Source organism: Crinia signifera, chromosome 6 (assembly GCF_055691185.1).
Source record: "Crinia signifera chromosome 6, ASM5569118v1, whole genome shotgun sequence".
Classification (NCBI taxonomy): Eukaryota; Metazoa; Chordata; class Amphibia; order Anura; family Myobatrachidae; genus Crinia; species Crinia signifera.
In genome coordinates this window covers 210,498,190-210,520,638 of record NC_139222.1, presented here as the reverse complement: position 1 = coordinate 210,520,638, position 22,449 = coordinate 210,498,190, and the positions used below count along the sequence as shown (strand labels likewise).

The 22,449-nt window shown below is 42.5% G+C and overlaps 1 protein-coding gene and 1 long non-coding RNA gene across 5 annotated transcripts in view; one reads left to right on the top strand and one right to left on the bottom strand.

Moving 5' to 3' along the window:
- Positions 1–22,449, top strand: part of LOC146008930 (uncharacterized) — a 187,241-nt gene that overhangs the window by 74,040 nt on the left and 90,752 nt on the right. The window lies entirely within an intron of this gene.
- The window catches only part of SLC39A11 (solute carrier family 39 member 11), a 400,550-nt gene that overhangs the window by 352,067 nt on the left and 26,034 nt on the right, over positions 1–22,449 (bottom strand). For all 4 annotated transcript variants that reach the window (XM_083148767.1, XM_083148766.1, XM_083148769.1 and 1 more), the window contains exon 2: positions 17,191–17,308. In XM_083148767.1, coding sequence (XP_083004893.1) covers positions 17,191–17,298 — 108 coding nt within the window. In that variant the 5' untranslated portion in view covers positions 17,299–17,308. The remainder of the gene's footprint in view (positions 1–17,190; positions 17,309–22,449) is intronic.

Sequence of the window (22,449 nt, the reverse complement as noted above, 5' to 3'; positions counted from 1 at the left end):
AAATACCCCCTCACATGTTCTAGCCGATATGTCGTTTACCAAATCCGATGTCCGTGTGGTTTACTCTACATCGGTAAGACCACCAGACAATTAAAAGAACGTCTAGCACTACATCGATCACATATACGTGCAGCACTAGAAGGAAAATCCATTGACCAGCCAGTGGCCAGACATTACAAAGACTTCCACCATTCCATTACCAACATCAAATGTAAAATGATCGATTGGATACCCCCCAGCCGTAGGGGAGGAGACAGAGGAAGAATCCTGCTACAGCGTGAAACCTTTTGGATTCACAAACTACAAACTATCCACCCGGCTGGACTCAATGAAATGCTTTCATTTTCTCCGTTTCTATAGATCGCGAGCATGAACTCCCTGCCATCAGTTCATTGAACTGTGTGCACACCCTAGCAATTGTCTGATAGATTGCTTCCGACATCATTATAGAATCATTCACAGTAATTGATCAATCAATTTGTTACATTGTCGTTCAATTGATTGACGCGTTCTCTGTGCACGGATGAAGTCTGGTTTCTTTATACTTCTATACGGTTTCGTTTGAGTATAACCCTTTCTGACACAGCACAGTTTGCTTTATATGATAATCTGGCCGAATGTTTTTATTCTTATTCATATTTTGTTATTTCACTCATTTCACAGTGTGTTGGTTGCCACCCAATCTAAACAGCCAGTCTGCGAGAAGTCTAGCCGTCTTTGCGATCTGCTGACGGCCAAAGCAACACTCGGGTTGACGGGCATAGATGCGCCCATTTCCCCATGGCAACCACAGACGCCGGTGAGAACACGCCCCCCTATGATGCCGGGCCGTCAGCGCTGATGCGCAGTAATGACGTCACCCGACTCCGGGACCGTGCGTGGTTGGTGAGAGGTGCACTAGTCTGTGAGTATGTCTATATATGTTTGGTTTGTATCACACTGCTTTATGTCTTGATAAAAGTGATAAGATCACTGAAACGTTGACTACACACCTTGTGTCGCCTACTCATTATTTGAAGCAGAGTGCCACCCGCCTTTTGGACGTATACATTTCTTCTTTGGAAAGGCACCTGCACCGCTGCTACATCGCTGGAGTGCCGGTCTTTTGGAGATATATATATATATATATATATATATATATATGTGTGGGGCACTCTCCAGGACAACTTTATGCAAGCTGAAGTTGTCCAATCAAAGAGACATCTTGTTCACAGGTACAAACGGGTTTTATTGGTCCAACATTGCGAGTACGCATGACCACTCGCAAGTTTCGTGAAAGAATGGCCAATCACAGGAACTCTATTAGATCAGCGACCCAAACGGGCAAAGCCGATTTACCCATTCCACGGCATTTCCTGTCAGCGGGCCATCAGATTGCTAGTCTACGGTGCCGTCTCATCGACTGGGTCCCCCCACCCCCAAGAGGTGGAGATCGAACCCTAACCCTAAAAAAACTCGAAAGTCGTTGGATTTATCAACTGGGGACATTGTCACCCAGAGGACTAAATGAAAATAATCCGTTAAATATCTTTTTGAAATAAGCCTTGTTCTCCGATAAAGGACTGTGGTATTAATTATGATCTCTTTTGTTGCGGATAGATTCATCACTGGACTGTTCCATGCTTGCATAGATCATGTTTTGTGTAAATTGTTATACCATCCACCAAAATTTATTCCCCCTGAAGCATGCTCATGCTGCACAGACATGCCTGCACTAGATTACACCCCTGTGCACGCATAGACATGCAGCCTTTCCATGCGTTTAGGGTTTAATGTGCACTTCTTTTACATGACCTCCCCATCCCAGTAGAATCTCTATAATGGTGTTAAGTAACATCCCTTTATTCACTTTTTTCACATTTTTCCATATTTTTCCATATTTTTTCTAAAAAATATATTTTCTACTTTTTCTATAAAAAAATATATATTTTTTATATACATAATATATCAATAAAAAACTTTGTTTAAAAGTATACTCCATGAAATAAAAAATACAAAATTAAGTAAAAAACTAAAAACATAAAAATATATAAAAAATAGAGAAATGAATTGTTGTCACACTGACCATCGATGGTTACCTATTGTATGAATCACTATCGATTTTTCCCTTTTTGTATATATAGATATATGCATTTTATTTCTTATTCACACTTGCCCACATCGTGTTATACATCACGTACGTAACTATGGTAATATCACCATAGTTTGGTCCAGTGCCGGTTTCCATAGTAACTCTTTATACACCACATACCGCATTAACGCTACAATAACAGCGTTTAGTTTGAACCCCATCAGCCCCAGTACTCGCCCTGACTGCCAGGCACGCACGTCATCACGCTAGATGCCGTGCGTGCCAACTTGCGTTCCACTGGCGGTACTTCCGACGGCCGGACTTCCGGTTTACTCGGGATGCCGCACGTAACAACGCTGACGCTGTGAAAATGGCGCCAAACGTGGGGGACGCTGACTTATGGCAGTCAGGTATAAAAACCGGCTCTGGTAAGTCCCTGATCAGGCTGTCTCCCACCAGGAAGAGGTTTTTAAGCCTCAGATACGCGATAATTACACCAGACATAAAGTAAGTTCCTCTTTTCTTATGTATCGATGCACACTGTTATGCTTAGTGAAGCGTCTATATTGATATATTTGTACCACTATTGTTGTAGGCTCCTTGACAAAGGTCTCTTTGACCGAAACGTTGGGGCATGTTTGGATTAACGATGTTGGACCAATAAAACCCGTTTGTACCTGTGAACAAGATGTCTCTTTGATTGGACAACTTCAGCTTGCATAAAGTTGTCCTGGAGAGTGCCCCACACCTCCAACTGGAGGACACACTCTATATTTTGGGCATCACAACCCTTTGTTGGGCACCCCACCGTTGTACTTTATATACAAGTGAGAGTGCGGTCTCTCTTTCGAATATATATATATATATATATATATATATATATATATATATATATATATATATATTCTACGACAATGCTACTTTTTCAGTGTGTTTGCCTTAGACATTGTACAAGTCTTTACTAGGACTGTCACTCTTGTTTGTGTTATTATAAGAGGTCTTATCCTGTGTTTATTTAAACTCCTTCCTGTTTCTATTTCATTTGCTCACTTAAATTCTCATTTTCCTCCCAGATCGTGGATAGATTGTGAGAAATTATAGGAGCAGAAAACCAAAGGGGCTTATTTATTAAAACGGTGCAATGTGCACAAACAGGCTATAACCGTATTTCTAGTATAGCTCTGAAAACCAAAAGCTAGGATCGAACACCTTTTATATAAACACATAAATAAACCAACAGGTCAACAACATGAGCAACAGGACCCTAAGGTATGACTGACGGCATCGTGTACAGATACCAACTGCCAGGTTACATCATACGGTTTACTATACATAGAAAGGTCACCTATACAAAATACATGTAAAAAGGTAAAATAAGGTTAATCTGCCCTTAAACTGTCTCTAGGCCATATATGGGCATCCTAATATGTAAATTCAGAGTAAGGAATTAGTTTGGCGGTTTAGAAGCCCGGGTGTCAGTAAGAGAATTAGTCTCCAATGTCAACTAAATTATTGTGCTGCCAATAATTCCCTGTTCAGTCTTGTCACATTCTATCAGTACAATGTGGATCTTAGATTTCCATAGACAAGCGGCATGTTCTCCACAATGCTCTAGGATAATGCAGGACATATCCCCTCCCAAGTCATCTGCAGTGATAACCCCTCTCCATCAACCCCTTGGTGGCACCAGCATTTATCTGACAGGGAGACTAATATTAGACACATTACAGACTGGATGAGAAGCATAAAGTACACATTTACTTTACTATATTAGCCATGTCTGATAGAATCAAACACTGCTATATATATATATATATATATATATATATATATATATATATATATATATATATATATATATATATATATATATATATATATATATATATATATATATCAAAATATAAAAAGTGACTCCTACACAAAATCTTTCACAATTTTAATGACTGCTCTCATAGTGCCAGATGTATCAATCATTAAAAACTGGTAACATGTAGCGTGATAAACAACCAGCCAATCAACTCCTAACTGCCATTTATCAAACCCATTCTGTAACATGGCAGTTGGGGGCTGATTGGCTGGCTGTTTATCACTTTTTGAAGCTCGACATATCTGGCCCGTAGAGAGCCATAATACATGTGATGGGGCAGCACGGACTGTAATGGTTAGCATTACTGCCTCACAGCACTGAGGTCATGGGTTTGATTCCCATCATGGCCCCAACTGTGTGGAGTTTGTATATTCTCCCCATAGTTGCGTGGGTTTACTCCGGTTTCCTCCCACAATCCAAAAAATATTTACTGGTAGGTTAATTGGCTCCCAACAAATTAACCCTAGAATGTCTGTGTGCACGTGCACATGTGGTAGGAAATCTAGATCGTAAGCTCCACTGGGGCAGGGATTGATGTGAATGTTCAACTATACTCTGTACAGCACTGCAGAATATGTGTGCGCTATATAAGAAACTGTAAATAAATAAATCACGCTTTCTATCTGTGAGATAAAGTAACTTCTAAATCCAGTCATTCTACAAATGTGCCAAATCACCTATACACTGTTATGTTTGGTCTAGACAGATATTCATGATACTGCAACCAATCAATTCAGTGAACTAAAGGGGCATACACAGTGTGATTCTGGCTATGGATGATTTTGACTATGCGATTTCTCCTTGAAGCCAATTTTGGCTACATGTGCTTTAAATTTAACTATGGGCAATTTGGTCTAGGTGGCCATACATCCACAGATCGATTGGGCTGGTTGGAACAAAAACCTGGTACTATCTGTGACAGTTTTTTGGCAGTTTTCCAGCATTTCAAAGCAAATGGTCAATTGTCATTTGCTCTCATTAATTACCAGGATTTTGTTCCAACCAACCCAATCTGACAATCGATCTGTAGATGTATGGCCAGCTTAATAGTCAAAATTGCCTTGCTTGCACTGTTTATTTTTCTTTGAGAGATACTGTATCGACCTCACAGGGCTGTGCAATGGAATTGCAAGCAGGGGAAAAACTGAGAATCCTGACTGTCAGGATGTTCTGAAAGTCGGTATCCTGTATTGAATATGCCCCTTAATCTGCAGAATTACAATGGATAAACACTGAACTACAGATGGGGTAGGTCTCATCCTGGCAGGGGATGGCGCTGGCGTCGCCAGCCGCCATCCCCCGCCAGCGCCATGTTGATGGCGATGGCGAGAAGGGGACGCGCGCGCACGAGAGGCGCGCGCGTCCCCTTCCGACGGCGCTTCCATCCGTTCCCCCGGGTCCCCGCCGGCTTGCCGGCGGTAACCCGGGGTCCCCGCCGCCTGCCCGCACCCCCCCCTAACCCTGTCCGTCTCCCTGAGGCGGAGACGGACAGGGTTTCCATCGCGCGTCTCAGTATATTCGCTGGCGAGGCTGCTGGCGGGTCGCCAGAGGGGACGTCCTGGCGACCCGCCAGCAAGGATGGGAACTACCCCATCTGTAATGCAACAAACTGAAAGTTGCAGCCATTTTTTTTGTGGGGGGGGGGGGGGATAAGAGCTTCATTCCTCTTGTGGCTGTTTCTCCATAAGCCAATTCATTGTTTTATTTTCTAAAAAAAAAAAAATCTCAGCCGATTCAAACTGCCTAACTTTGCTCAAGTCATTAATATTAAGCAACACATGCTGGGAGTACGAAGCGACCTTGATAAAAGCACTCGCGTTTACTAGGAGCAGTAGACTTGCTGGAGATGCAAAATCTTGTGTCTGTTCCGTGTTACCTTGGACAAGACAATTCAGCCCCCAGGCAACAAAATCTAATCTGCATGGTTGACTGGACAGGGAAGCGCTTCTGTCTCACTCTGCATATAGCAACACTTAATATTGAATTATTCTATAAAAGGATGACATTATATTATCCAACAACTAATAAAGCTATCAAATCATTATTTGAACTAATGGTGTGTACACACGGGTACAATCAGCATGAGATTTTGACAATATAGTCAAAATCGCATGCAGATCGCACAGGTTTTTTACCTTGCGATCCCAATGCCCGTGACAGCACAAATCGAAACCCAGATAGACAGGGCAGCAATGACTATATAGTGCAAATCTAATGCAAACTGAATGTAGATAGCAAGAATTGTATGTAAATAGTACAGAGTTAGCAAAGATTGCATAGCACTCGAATCCTAAGTTGAATAGCAACGGATTCTCACCGTAAGTGTACACAGCATTACATACATTATTTCAGGAATGTACAGTTATTGCAACCATTTACAATATGTCCACTTTAGGAATGTAAATATAATTTTATTGCAGGGAATTGCTACATGCTGGTTTTCTCAAGCTCTCCACTTGCATGCTGACAGTGCGCTCTGGATACCGTAGCTTAAGCTTCTCAGTAACCGCTTCTGCCTCACTGAGTTACCGTATTTTTCGGACCATAAGACGCACTTTTTCTCCCCAAAAATGTGGGGGAAAAAGTACATGCGTCTTATAGTGTGAATAATACATATGCAGCATACTGCAAGTGCAAAAAATACCGTATGGAGCGCTCCCACTGCGCTGGGTGGGAGAGCCAGCAGTTACAGTGTGTGGGTAGCGACGGCGGCTAGCGGCGGGTCCTGGCTGCTGCTGTGCCATCATCTCAGAGCCCGGCATCTGAGAGCGTGGCAGCAGAGTGCCCGCATCAGCCGGCATCATGTGACTCCCCCCGCTCCCCCCCCTCACCTCCTCCTTCCTCAGAGTGCATCGGGCAGCGATACCTGAATGGGGAACCGTCTGTGTCTACAGTACGTGTGTGTGTGTGTGTGTGTGTGTGTGTGTGTGTGTGTGTGTGTCTGTCTATCTATGTGTATGCTGACTCTGGTGTGTGTGTGTCTATGTGTATGCTGACTCTGTCGTGTGTGTATGTGTGTATGGTGACTCTGGTGTGTGTGTCTGTCTATGTGTATGCTGACTCTGTTGTGCGTGTGTGTGTGTTTATGCTGACTCTGGTGTGTGTGTGTCTATGTGTATGCTGACTGACTGTTTGTGTGTGTGTGTGTGTGTGTGTGTGTGTGCGTCTGTCTGTCTACAGGTAAAATCCACTGTTCAGTGTAACCTGGCATGTCTACCCATCAATAGAACACAGAGCTGTATCCTCCATCGCATCAGTACAGTGCTAACTACTTCCAACACTGAATCTATCCAATCACGGCAGTGCATACACCTGCTTACAGGGCTAGTATAGAGGGGAGATGCTGTGTGTACACCTGCTTACAGGTCTAATATAGGGGAGACACTTTGCATACACCTGCTTACAGGCCTAGTATGGGGGATATGCTGTGCATACACCTGCTTACAGGGCTAGTATACACGGGAGATGCTATGGGTACACCTGCTTACAGGCCTAGTAGAGGGTAGACGCTGTGCGTACGACCTTATTACAGGGCTAGTTTATTAAATATTTTATTACACTATTTGGTTCAGAATAATTTTTTTTCCTGTTTTCCTCCTCTAAAAAGTAGGTGCGTCTTATGGTCAGGTGCGCCTTATGGTCCGAAAAATACGGTAATTCATTGACTCTTTGGCTAGCCATGGTTAGGGACAGTGCCAGCATACCAGCATTTCAATGGGGATTTGGAATACAAGAGGAGGAAATAAGAGTCCGGTGACACATGGAGCACAGCTGCACAGCCTGGGCACAATAGCAGCACGGACTATATTATTCACAGAACTGCAGGAAATGTATGGATATGCAGGAATTTCCCAAGATGTGCAGGTTGCATCAATTGGTAAAATATATTTTAATGTTAAAGGTAGGTAATTCCTGGGATTACAGTGTGTGGACAAAAATAGAAAATTTAAAAAGGAAATAAAAAGCTTGTAGTAATTTTAAAGGGAGCCCACGCAGTTCTTGATAAGCAAATCTACTTTAATTTCTGTTCAAGTACAAAATGTATATTGCAATAATGTAAAACAAGATGCAATAGAACAATTATGGCATCAGAAAATGTGTGCATTTCCTTAGCTAGCTGTGTAAGCCAATGGTTCCCAAACGTTGTGTTGTGGCACACTGAGGTACCACAAGGCACTTGCAGGGTGCCTCTGGTTGGTAGTCCAGGACCCAAAATATATTATTTAGGGTCAATGTGAAAGTCAATACCAGTGCTATTGGCTGCCAATCATAAAATATGTGGACAATTAGAACCACAACAATGTCTACCACTGCATAACTGAACCTAGGGGGGTGACCGGTAATTCCAGTTTACTAAATGTAACTTTTTTTTTATTTACCAATAAGAACATTGTGGACTAGAAGTGCCTCGAAAATAATGCTGATACTCTCGGGTGCAATGACTCCAGAAAGTTTGGGCACCACTGGTGTAAGCAATTGTCCTCTGTAGTGCTCCCATTATCAGCTTTGCCTTTATAAGAGCCATTCTTATGTGTCATGGCATATATGACCAGCAGCGGCCTCTCATTCTCCAACAGGAGGACATGTCACACATCATGCCCAGGCCCACTACTCACCTCGTGGCCTAATAGCCCTGTGCAAAATTAGCACATTTGTTTACTACTAACCCCCTTGATCAGGAGCTCAGATTAGATAGTGTAGAAGCAGCACTCCGGTCTGGTACAAACGAATACATTCTCAAGTTAGTCGAATGCAACTTTTCAACGCTTTGTGTTTTTGACAAGCCATACAGGTGTCAATTACTTGCACTACATTAAATAACACATCGCCGGCGTCCGCTCCACACCCACCACGGTTTTCGGACACAACTGAGGCCACGCAGTGGCGGATGTGAGCGGGTATATACTTAAAATAAATACATACAGTAGTTGGAGGGCTGTGGGCTCAGCACACATGAATTACTTGTAGGTGGAGGGCTGTGGGCCCAGTATATGTGAAGGCACTCATTTTGTATGTTACAATTGGTTCTCTCTTGCTAGTCCAATAAGGTAGCACTACAGGTAGAAGAGCCAGGTGCCACTGATTTGATATTTAGTCTGTCAAATGTCACCCAAGAGCCATATCCTTCACCCATCCATTCTTCAGAGACTGTAAAACCGAGTTGGGGTCAAGTCATGAGTACAGACATTGGATGACAGGTGGTAGATCTAGAACAGAGCAGGTCTCATCCAGAAATCCTGGGAATTAGGGCTTTCTAGAGAAAGGTTTTCTATAATTTGAAGCATCATGCTTACAAAATAGTAAATAAAATGAATAAATGAAGCATGCTGTTGCTCCAGGCATACACATCTGCCGCAATTAGTGTAGCGATGCTGCTCAGTAAATCGAGGAGACAACCGGAGATCAGGTCTGTGTGCATTACATTCTCACAGTAGCAGCAACTATTTTTTTAAACCCCTTCCCGACATATGACGTACATTTACGTCATATGTCGGTTGCGGGGGAATCAAGCCAGCTCACGGAGTGAGCTGGCTTGAAAGAGAGCAGGTAATGGCTGTATATTACAGCCAGGTACCTGCTCTCACGGCCACGAGCGGCGAGTTCGCCGATCGTGGCCGTTTAACCCTTTAAGCACCGCGGGCAAAGCGCCCGCAGTGCTTAAATAGCTGATCGGAGGGGGGGCGCCCCCCTCCGGCGCCGATCGGGGCCCCCCGCGGCGAGATCGGAGGGTGCCGATCGGTTGCCATGGTAGCCAGGGGTCTAATGTAGACCCGTGTGCTGGCCGTGTCAGCATTCCTATTACATCCTGCCTGAGGCAGGATGTAATAAAAAGTGCTGAAAATCACTATGTTCAGCCATAGAGCTCTATGGCTGAACCTAGTACAGGCGATCGCGCCCCCTAGTGGTCAAGTACACTAGGGGGCCTTGTAGTAAAAGTAAAAAAAAAATATATATATAAGTTTAAAAATTAAAAAAAAATAAAAAAAATATTAAAAGTTCAAATCACCCCCCCTTTCCCCATTTCACAAATAAAAGTAAATAAAAAATAAAAAAAATAAACATATTTGGTATCGCCGCGTTCCTAAAAGTCCGATCTATTAAAATATAACATTAGTTATCCCGCACGGTTAAAGGCGTAAACGGAAAATAATTCCCAACGCCAAAACTACGTTTTTTGGTCGCATCGCCTACCCAAAAAAAAATAACTAAAAGAGATCAGAAAGTCGCCCATATCCCATAATGGTATTAATTAAAAAGTACACTTCAGCCCGCAAAAAATGAGCCCTCACCCAGGTCCGTAGGTGGAAAAATAAAAAAGTTATAAGCCGCAGAACATGGCGACGCGACGCAAATTAGAAAAACCGTAAAATTTTCTATTTTTTTTTTTAGTGGTAAAACATAACGAAAACTATATAAGTTTGGTATCACCGGAATCGTAACGACCCATAGAATAAAGATAACCCATCATTTTAAACGAACTATGAACTCCAAAAAAAACGTAACCAGCGCAAAATTGTGGAATTGCGTTTTTTTTCTTTTTTACCCCACATTGAATTATTTCCTGATTCCCCAGAATATTATACGGTATAGTAAATGGTACCATTAAAAACTACAACTTGTCCCGCAAAAAAAAAGCCCTCATGTGTCTATATAGCCGGAAAATTAAAAAAGTTACGCTTATTTGAACGCGAGGAGGAAAAAAAAAAAAAATTAACAAAAAAGGCCTCGTCGGGAAGGGGTTAATTACTAGGGTGCTCATAGACAGTACTTAATATTAATACAGTTACCTGATGAATAGAAGAACATCTCATTTATATGTCTCATCGAGAACAAATATTTTACCATGTATTTACCACCTTCACTGAAGTGTGACTAAAAAGTTGCAGCTGCTAAAATTGGGCTTTTTTACCATTCTATTTTTTTCTCTAGAACTTTGCCTTAAGCTTTAAAACAAAAAATATTAATCTCTGCATGCCTACATTTTTAGGAAAAAATTTTGAACAGCATTAAAAAAAATGTATCAAACTGGCTTATGTTTTTCAGAAAGAAAAACATAAAAAACTTGGATGGATTTTAGCAGAACGGTTAATAAATGGCACCTTTCTTTTAATAAATGTTCTCCTGTGATTTTATTCTTGCATAGGAGGCTAATTTCATAGCTACACATTCTTGGCCTTGCTAGCTTGTACTCAATGTTTTTGACCATTTAACAATGAACTCCTCTATTTTGCTTCAAGAACTGTAGCACTCCCAGAATCTTTAACCCCTATAGACGCGGTGACAGTTTAAACATGTCTGCTGTCCCTGACAGCAGACATGTCCCAGCATGTCCAGGGGGGGCGGCGATGCCTCCCCCCCGTCGGCGATCGCTGTGATTGGCTGTTCAATGTGAACAGCCAATCGCAGCGTTTTCCTGTGTTACCGGCGAATATAACGCTCGGTAACACAGGTGTCAATCACCGCCGGGTGGGAGGGGGCGTGAGGGGGTCACCGGTGATGACCACACCTCACCCCACCTGCCCCCAAGGCTGTGATTGGTCCGTCGGACCGACGGACCAATCACAGCCATAGCGCGTTATTTAAACCAACGGTGACTGCGCTGCAGACGCCATTCCGGTCTGGAATTGCGTGCAGAGCGGTCACCGGCCAATCTGTCGTGATATACATACCTGATCCTTGCCTGATACTTGCCTGATACTTACCTGATCACCGCTGGTAGCGTGCTGCCAGCAGCTGGATGCTTACTGGATCTTGTCACTTCCTGTGTGCTGCTGCTGCAGTGTCATAGAGTGACAGATAGTGACAGATAGTGAGAGATAGTCAGAGATAGTGACAGAGAGTGCTATATTGTGTGTCTGCTGCACCCCCTTTTGTGCTGATCAGTATATCTGTGCTGATCAGCAACTTTTTGGGGGTGCAGGGGTTATTTTTTTTATATATATACCTGTCAGTTGCACCAAAGCTTGTGCTGCCTGTGCAACTGACTGCTGCCCCCCCTTTTGTGCTGATCAGTATAAATTAACTGATCAGCAACTTTTTGGGGGTCCAGGGTTTTTTTTTTTATATATACCCTGTCAGGTTGCACCCACAGTTGTGTGCCTGCTGCCCCTCACTGCTAATCAGTGTTGCATCACTGCATCACTGATCTGCAGTTTTTTTTTTTTGGAGAGTGCAGTGGGGTTTTGTTTTTACACCCACGTTGCTTTTGTGGGTGTCCTGTGGCCGCTGAGCGCTGATCAGTGACGTACATCACTGAACAGCATTTTTGGCACAGGGTTGATATAATTTTTTTTTTTTTTTTGGATCAAATTCCTGTTGCCTTTGAGCGCTGTTCAGTGACGGACGTTACTGACCAACATCTGTGCTCAATTTTTGGCGCAGGACCTTTTTTTTTTTTTTTTAACCCCTTCAATTTTTTTTTTTTTTTTATTGGGATCAAATTCCTGTATAAAGTATTTTTTTTTCTGCACTACATACACACTACACACCCCCCGTGTTGAAATAAAGTTTGTACCCCCCCTACACTATACACGTGTTGAAACATTACACTTACAGAAACACAAAAATAAAAATGACATCCGAAATGTCATCCCAAATGTCATCCCAGTCATCCAGAAGAATGTATTCAGCGGATGAGGCATATGCCATGCTTGCCTCTGACTCTGACACAGCCAGTGATGCAAGCGGGGAATTTGAAGGATTCGTCTTAAGCTCCTCTTCCTCCTCTAGTGATGAGGGACCCCCTCAAAGACGCCCCCGTAGAGCAGCTGAGACCCCCCCCCCCAAATGATTGATCCCGTATGGACCCCACCACCAGACAATTTTGAGCCCCAGGTTCCTGAGTTTTTGGCCATCCCAGGAATCCAATTTGATTCAACAGGTCTCAGAGAAATTGACTTTTTTATTAAAATTATTTTTCTCTGATGATTTTATAAATTTAATGGTGGACCAAAGTAATTTATATGCCCAGCAGTTTATTGCTCAAAACCCCACGTCATCATTTGCTAGGTGGACCCCTGTAGATGCAGTAGAGATGATGACGTTTTGGGGTCTGGTGTTACATATGGGCATAGTAAAAAAGCCAGAAATTAGGCAATATTGGAGTACAGATGTTCTGTACAGCACCCCACTTTACCGTATGGCCATGACTCTGACTCGTTTTGAGACAATCCTTAAATTTTTACATTACACCGATAATGCACAGTGCCCACCCAGAGATGATCCCACCTTTGACCGGCTATTCAAAGTCAGGCCGGTCATTGATCATTTCAGTGCCAAATTTGCAGAGATGTACATCCCTGAAAAATTTATTTGTATCGACGAGTCCCTTATACATTTTAAAGGAAGGGTTAAATTCCGCCAGTACCTTCCCAATAAGAGGGCAAGGTATGGCATAAAAATGTATAAGCTGTGTGAAAGCACCTCAGGGTACACCCACAGGTTTAGGGTATATGAAGGGAAGGATTCAAGAATTGAACCGCCAGAATGCCCCCCCTCCCTCGTAGGTGTTAGTGGAAAAATTGTCTGGGATTTAGTGCACCCCTTCCTGGATAAAGGTTATCACCTCTATGTGGATAACTTTTACACTAGCATCCCCCTGTTTAAGGCCCTTGGTTCAAGAGGTACAGCAGCTTGCGGTACTGTGCGCAAGAACCAAAGAGGCCTCCCAAAAACGCACGTTGCCCAATTACTGAGAAGGGGTGAAAGCAGGGGAATATGCACCGAAAATATGTTGTTGGTCAAATATAAGGACAAGAGGGATGTCCTTATACTGACAACAATTCATGGAGACAGTACCACCTCCGTCCCTGTACGAGGTACCAGTACCCACACCTCAAAACCTAATTGTATCCTAGATTACAATAAGTACATGGGCGGAGTGGATCTTTCAGATCAGGTACTGAAGCCGTACAGTCCCCTGCGGAAAACAAAAATCTGGTACAAGAAGCTGGCCGTGTATATCATCCAGATGGCACTGTATAACGCTTACGTGCTATTCCGTTCTACCAGCCAGAGGGGGACATTTATGCACTTTCAAGAGGAAGTCATAAAGGGCCTAATATTTGGGAACCAGCAGGCAGAGGGCCCCAGTACTTCTAGTACTGGCCCCCGTATTGTACCAGGGCAGCATTTTCCTAACGAAATCCCCTCCACTGCAAAAAAGGGCAGGACACAAAAAAGGTGCAAAGTTTGCTATAAAAAGGGAATAAGAAAGGATACTATTTTCCACTGTGAAACTTGCCCCGACAAACCCGGCCTATGTATAAAGGAGTGTTTTAAAATATACCACACATCTATGGATTATTAGGTTCATCATTTCACCGTGATTCGGGGGTCTTGCTAATGCCACATAGCACCCACCATTCATTCCACCAGAATCTGAGCTGCAAAATCCAAAAATCACTCCTTCCCTTCTGAGTCCTGCCATGCACCCAACTGGTATTTTTTGGTCACATATGAGTCATTGCCATACTCGGGAGAAATTGGGGCACAGATTTTGGGGTGCTTTTTCTCCTTCATACCTTATGAAAATGAAAAAATTTGAGCCAGAACTGCATTTTTGTGTAAAAAAATGTAATTTTTCATTTGCACAGCCCAGTTGTATCAAAATTGGTGAAACCCCTGGGGGTTTGAAATGTACACTATACCCCTAGATGAATTCCCTGAGGGGTGTAGTTTGCAAAATGGGGTCACTTGTGGGGGGGTTCCACTGAATTGGTGCTTTGGGGGTCTTACTAATGCGACATAGCACCCACCAACATTCCACCAGAATCTGTGCTGCAAAATCCAAATATCACTCCTTCCCTTCTGAGTCCTGCCATTTTTTGGTCACACATGAGGCATTGCCGTACTCGGGAGAAATTGGGGCACAGATTTTGGGGTGCTTTTTCTCCTTCATACCTTATGAAAATGAAAAATTTTGAGCCAGAACTGCATTTTTGTGTAAAAAAATGTAATTTTTCATTTGCACAGCCCAGTTGTATCAAAATTGGTGAAACCCCTGGGGGTTTGAAATGTACACTATACCCCTAGATGAATTCCCTGAGGGGTGTAGTTTGCAAAATGGGATCACTTGTGGGGGGGTTCCACTGTATTGGTGCTTCGGGGGTCTTGCTAATGCGACATAGCACCCACCAACATTCCACCAGAATCTGAGCTGCAAAATCTAAAAATCACTCCTTCCCTTCTGAGTCCTGCCATGCACCCAAATGGTATTTTTTGGTCACATGTGAGGCATTGCCGTACTCGGGAGAAATTGGGGCACAGATTTTGGGGTGCTTTGTCTCCTTCATTCCTTGTGAAAATGAAAAATTTTGAGCCAGAACTGCATTTTTGTGTAAAAAATTTAATTTTTCATTTTCACTGCCCAGTTGTACCACAATTGGTGAAACCCCTGGGGGTTTGAAGTGTACACTATACCCCTAGATGAATTCCCTGAGGGGTGTAGTTTGCAAAATGGGGTCACTTGTGGGGGGGTTCCACTGTATTGGTGCTTCGGGGGTCTTGCTAATGCGACATAGCACCCACCAACATTCCACCAGAATCTGAGCTGCAAAATCCAAAAATCACTCCTTCCCTTCTGAGTCCTGCCATGCACCCAAATGGTATTTTTTGGTCACATGTGAGGCATTGCCGTACTCGGGAGAAATTGGGGCACAGATTTTGGGGTGCTTTTTCTCCTTCATACCTTATGAAAATGAAAAATTTTGAGCCAGAACTGCATTTTTGTGTAAAAAAATGTAATTTTTCATTTGCACAGCCCAGTTGTATCAAAATTGGTGAAACCCCTGGGGGTTTGAAATGTACACTATACCCCTAGATGAATTCCCTGAGGGGTGTAGTTTGCAAAATGGGATCACTTGTGGGGGGGTTCCACTGTATTGGTGCTTCGGGGGTCTTGCTAATGCGACATAGCACCCACCAACATTCCACCAGAATCTGAGCTGCAAAATCTAAAAATCACTCCTTCCCTTCTGAGTCCTGCCATGCACCCAAATGGTATTTTTTGGTCACATGTGAGGCATTGCCGTACTCGGGAGAAATTGGGGCACAGATTTTGGGGTGCTTTGTCTCCTTCATTCCTTGTGAAAATGAAAAATTGAGCCAGAACTGCATTTTTGTGTAAAAAATGTAATTTTTCATTTTCACAGCCCAGTTGTACCACAATTGGTGAAACCCCTGGGGGTTTGAAATGTACACTATACCCCTAGATGAATTCCCTGAGGGGTGTAGTTTGCAAAATGAGGTCACTTGTGGGGGGGTTCCTAACTTTTAGCATCTTATGGTGCCTAGAAACCTACATGGTGCCTAAAAAATAATCTCATAAAAAGGAGGCTCCAAAATCAAGTAGGTGCTCCTTCTATTATGAAGCCTGTGGTTTGGTCAACGTGCACACTAGGGCCACATATAGGATATTTATGAAAACAAAAGAATTGGGGGAATCAATTTTTAGTCACATTTCTCTAGTAAAATCTACTGTGTTCCTTAGAAAAATGTATTAATATTGAAAATCTGCAAAAAAAATGAAATTTTGAAATTTCACCTACACTTTGTTTTAATTCCTGTGAAACACCTAAAGGGTTAACAAACTTCCAAAATGCTGTTTTGAATACTGTGAGGGGTGCAGTTTTTGAAATGGCATCATTTATGGGGGTGTCTCACATACAAGTCCCTCAAAGTCACATCAGAACTGAACTGGTCCCTAAAAAAATCAGTGTTTGAAATTTTCTTGAAAATTTGAGAATTTGCTATTCATATTTTAAGCCTCCTAGTGTCCAAAAAAATTAAAAGGAGGTTGTAATAATGATGGAAACATAAAGTAGACATATGGTCTATGTTAGTTATTAACTATTTTGAGTGGTATGATTATTTGTCTCACAAGCAGAAAATTTTCCATTTTGAAAATTGCTAAATTTTCCATTTTTTTTTACGACATTTTGGTATTTTTCACAAAAAAACACAGACTGTATCGACCCAAATTTACCACTAACTTGAAGTACAATGTGTCACGAGAAAACAATCTCAAAATCACTGGGATAAGTAAAAGCAAAAAAAAGTTATCCCCACTTAAGTGATAAATGTCAGATTTGAAAAAAAGGGCTCTGTCAGGAAGGCAAAAACAGGCTGCGGCGGGAAGGGGTTAATACACAATCAGAGTAGCTGAAAATAGCCACAGCGAAAGGGAAACAGCTAAAAGAATGGAATTTTGATTAAATCTTTACATTTTAAACATTACATTTTACCTCACCTGGCCAGAAGAGAATACAAAAACTAAGGCAGATCCTGCTGCAGTCAGCCCCCAAGTGAACAAAGTCCCTAGCAGGGACTGTAGCACCGGACTGTATCCTTCTATCATCTTGCCAGTCCTGAAGAAAAAAAAATAATGGAGAATTAGGTCTGATATAAAATCATATTGTATATTTAACAGCACAAGTTAATGGAACCATATTGAGTAAAATATTAGCTTTAATGACAAGAACTATCATGATATTACATCAGTGGTGCCAAGGGAATCTGCCATTTTACCGATGCTAAACCCTTTGTTGCACTCAACTCTGAGCTCAGAAAATGTTAAGTGCCATACACATCGATGTTCGCTCATGTTGAGTGTACATAGTTTATGTTGTAGCAGCATATGCTGTCAATATACGAGGTGTCTTTTAGCAATATATATTGCCTTTTCTGGCAAGATATTTTAGCATAACAAAGATGTTGGCTATCTGGCACTGGCAAAAATCACCAGTCACAAAGGCCAAAGTTCAATTATTGGGGAGGTGTGATTTACTGTTGTGGGATTTTTCTTTACACTCTAGGAAGGCTAAGGGCCAGATTCTCTAAGCTTCAAAAGTGATAAAATGGAGAGTAATAAACAGCCAGCAAATCAACTCCTGTCTGACATGTTTCAAACACAGTCTGTGACATGACAGGAAGGAGCTGGCTGTTAATCACTCTCCATTTTATCACTTTTGAAGCTTAGTACATCTCGCCCCCAAGCTGATAACACAGCATACGGAAGTCCCAATATACTATTTTGCCACAAACCTATGGACTGGGCTAAATGGATACAATTAATAATTAGCAATATTGGGCACATTGCCAGATACTGATTGCATTATCATAGCATGTATAACTACCACAATGAATTCAAATGTCTGAATGGTCTAGGCTGCAAGCTTTCAGAGTCAAAAGTTCTCTCACAGCAAGTGCAGTTTTATACCATTTTCACATTATTTCAGCTTCATATGAATGTTTTAAAAAAGGCTTATGGGGAAATTTTCCAGAACACAGGCAGTCATACCCGGACTTTTGTGGTAACTGGATTTGCAGAGTCAGAACTTTCTCACAAGAGTTGTGCCTGCATGTAGAGATGCCAATCAAAGGGCATTTTTTCAATACCGGGACTCTCTCTGCACTCGCTACATTTGCCACCCCAGCAATGCAATATGGTTTTATCATTTGAGAAAAATAATCTGCTTTGCCAACCAGTATGAATAAACTGGCCATACATCAGTGCGATCTGGCTGGTTTTAACACCATTCTGACGGATCAGGACGATAAATTGGGTGAAAAGTGTCCAAATTGCATGTGTTTGACATCCGATCCATGTACCCATGCGCATCAGATCAGATCCATAAATGAAACCTGTTGTACAGTAAATAAGATGCCCTTCCACACATATTAAGACTTTTCTCTAGCCTCCAAACTTTCAAGCATTCCCTGAAAACTCACCTCTTCAAGCAAACTTATCATATTCTGGAAACCCCACACACTAACCTCCAGTAGCATTCATATCTAATTGCATCCCATCAGAAATGTCTTACAACCTGGTGGGACTGCCATGCTATAGATTCCTATCCTTATGTACACCTTTGATTACCCAAATAGATGGGTAATGGGTAATGATAACTCACATGGAAAAATAGTACATAAAGGGGCAGATATATGATGTGTCGATATGGGGGAGAAGGGTATCAGCGCACGTTATGTGCACTGATACCGCTTCTCCCCCATGTATGAAGCGGCCGGGATGCGGTAATGGACAGGGGCGCTATGCGCCCCTACCCATATCGGCGCTGCTATCAAAATGATAGCAGGCCGAATGTATGAACGGTCAGCATCGCTGACCGTTCCGCACGAAGCCGGGTCCCTGCTGTTAGGTCTGGGCTGCGCTGGGGATCTCGCGTAAACAGCGAGATCCCGCGCATGCCCAGTGCGGCCGGCCGGGGGACAGGAGATAGCGCATCAGTATTAACTGATGCGCTATCTCCAGAAAGGGACATCGCCGAAGGGGGAAGTGAACGCTCCCCCGCTTCGGCAGACAAGATGTTAATACATCTTGTCGATGTCCCTTCCTGCTTCGCCTCGCTATTGAGGCGAAGCAGGAAGTATCATAGCGGCGCGATTAGCGTTGCTATGATACATCTGCCCCATTAATTCTAAAGTTGCAGACAATAGTGTTAATCTCGAGTTTAAATCAATATAATGGTCAGTAATGAAGTATTTCAGTATTACAAAGGCCCCAATACTGTACTGCTTGATGCCACTCGCCTTGCAAACGTTTCTGGGGAGAACACAGAAATGGTTTCTGTGCACAGAGTCTATGTGCCAACAAAATAATTTCGTACGCCCCATTAATGTCTGCATTGTACGCCGTTAGCCTCATACTGCAGGCAGGGAGAATGCTCGGTTTCTGCCGTGCTAGCGATAACACAGTCGATGACTGGTGCAGACGGCAAAGTGAGTCACTGCTAACAAATGGACAGACATCCAGCACTTACACCGCTCACAATGTGGTGCAGGCCAAAGGAGCGTAAAACCAGAGCTCCCACAGCGTGACCCCTGTCTGAGATGTGCTGCATGTGCTCATTACACAGGCCATTTAATAACATGGGGAAAATAGAAAGAGGAGTAGAAGCTCTATCAAATATGAAACAACCTTGTTTTGTGCCCTGGTAGAGAAATGCTGTATACATTTTTCTTTCTAATATACATGGAAAGCCATAATCATCTGCTGGAAAATCGGCTAACATTTTGGTTTACTGTAATAGGACTCCACATTGGTCTTGTATAAAATGACAGCGGGTTTGGTCCTGCACGAATGCCTTAAATGCTCAGAAGCCTAAATTCTGTCCCACCATCTCCAATGTGCTTGAGGTGTTAAGAGGCATACCACACGTAGAGATGTGTGCTAAGCTATTTAGGGTAGGCGATTTCCTGGTGTCCAGATCTCCCATGGGGAGCACATACACATGCAGAGATTTGTGGTAAAAGCAATTTTGCTTAAGCAAAAAAAAAAGAGTCCGGTTAGTGGGTCAGAATGAGAGATTGCGATCAGCATTAGTTAGCAGGAGATAATTCATCTCTCTGGGGAATACACACAGAGAGATCTGTGCTAGATTGCTTAGAAAATAGCACAAAAATCACTCCATGTGTATGCCCCTTAGATTATTGCATATTAGGGGGCAGCTGAAGATTTTGTACAGAAGCATCTTTTTAGAACATACAATATGACTTTTTGAACTGCACACTCTCAGAAAAATAATGTGGTGCGTTTCCACTTGTATAGAAATTCAGTTGCATTCATCAATTACAACTCCTTATAGAGGCAGAACAAGGGAGAGGACTATACTGTAAGGTGAATGCTTACACAAATATGGAACATCACAATAAAGACAAATACTGTATGCAAGACACACGGATGATGATGATTGCTTGAACGTGTCTTGACCCCTCCTACTAGTACTATATAATTATTAGTGTGGCTGGTGAAATCCATTTAAATTAATACTGGCAAAATGGACCTGGCACATACCAGGTGGCACCGGCCACACAGGGTACTCTTCTGCAGGTAGATCCCTTCTCTCTCAGAGCAGTCAGCAGTTCCACATTAAACTGAATTAACAGAGTTCCTCCACGAAAGACAGCACATGTATGGATACTTGTGTAACAAATTGTAAACTTGTATTTAATCATATTTTACATTGTAAATGTGACTTTAGCATGTTTTAACAATAACTGGACACAGACTATTCCATGAAATCTCAATAATAGTCAAATATGGTTTCAAACAGTAACTTGAACATTTATTTCTAGAACTGGAAAACCATATGATGCGGTAGAGTCATGACGGGGGGGGGGGGTGTTAGGTCTATGAACTAGGAGGGGCATTAGTGTGGTGGGAAAGGGAAGGGATGGGCTACAGAAAGGGGGCATGCAGGTTCTGATGGCTGTGTATAGGGCTAGGGTAAAGGTACCCACACACACGAAAAGAGATCTGTGATCATAAGCTGTGCGCATAAAGTAGCCTTGAAATCTTTTGTCTGTCCTGGACAAAAGATTTTAGGTAAGCGCACATCTTTACCAAATATTTCTCTTAAGATCCCATGTGCGTTCCTATGGATCTTTCGCTAAAGCTTCTGATCTTTCATGCAGCATGGAAGATCAGAAGATTTAGCAAAAGATCCACGGGAGTGCGCATCAGATCGTTATCGGCCGGTTTTCGGACGATTATCGGTAAATATCAGATGATATATCGGTAGATTCATCGCAAATTGGCCAAAAAAATCGTTCTAGTGTGTAGGCACCTTTAGGCTGTGGGATAGGGAGGGCTAGTTTACTTTACCTAAATCCTGTCAGAAGTCCTTCCAGCGGGACACTGGTGTCAGCAATTCCAACCGCCGTTCATCCATATGTATCCCAATAATACTGTAAGCTTTTTTTGCCCTTTTCTATGATCTCTATTGTGATCTATCTATAGTATACTCCGTTTCTTTGGTTCACTTCAAATTGTAAAACATGGGATGGAGAACTTTCTAAACACAGAGATGGCTCTATTGCAGGCACCATAGAGGATTTATATGAAAGCAGTGGAGGAAGCGAAAAGGTGCTGCTACTATAAAAGTTTGCAAAATGAAAAGATCTCTGTATATTTTCAGCATCCTGGAGGACCAAGGCAAGGAATATTTGTGTTAGAATATGCAAATTAATTACGTAAAAATGTTTGTGAATGAATCTGGCTACTACAGTCTAAAAAATATTTAAAAAGTCTGGTCTGCAACAGTTGCCCCCAGCCACTACTGTATAAGGTTTCATATGGTGACGTGGAAACGTTGAGCTACAAAGCATCAGACCATGCAACGTCAAGACTTGGCAAGGGTGGCGAAACGCAAACCACGTTTGAAATCTGTTGTGGACTGATCTGGGTTCCCTGAATGCCAGGAGAATGCTTGCTGCTTGAATGTGCATTGCAAAGTGTACATTTTGATAGAGGTGTAAATTTTGATCTAGGTCTGTTTTTCATGGTTTTGGGCTGGTAACAGTTATTGAGGTTGAAAAAAATAAAAAAAAAGGATGTTAAGGTGCCCATACACGGTGCATTTTTTCAGGTGGGATGAGATGCACGCTTCCATGCCCATCACATTGCACAGCACATAAAGACTGTGCAGCCCGTACTTTTAGTACTAGATTGCATCTTATCTAGTACAAAAAGCACAGTGCTGTAGCACAT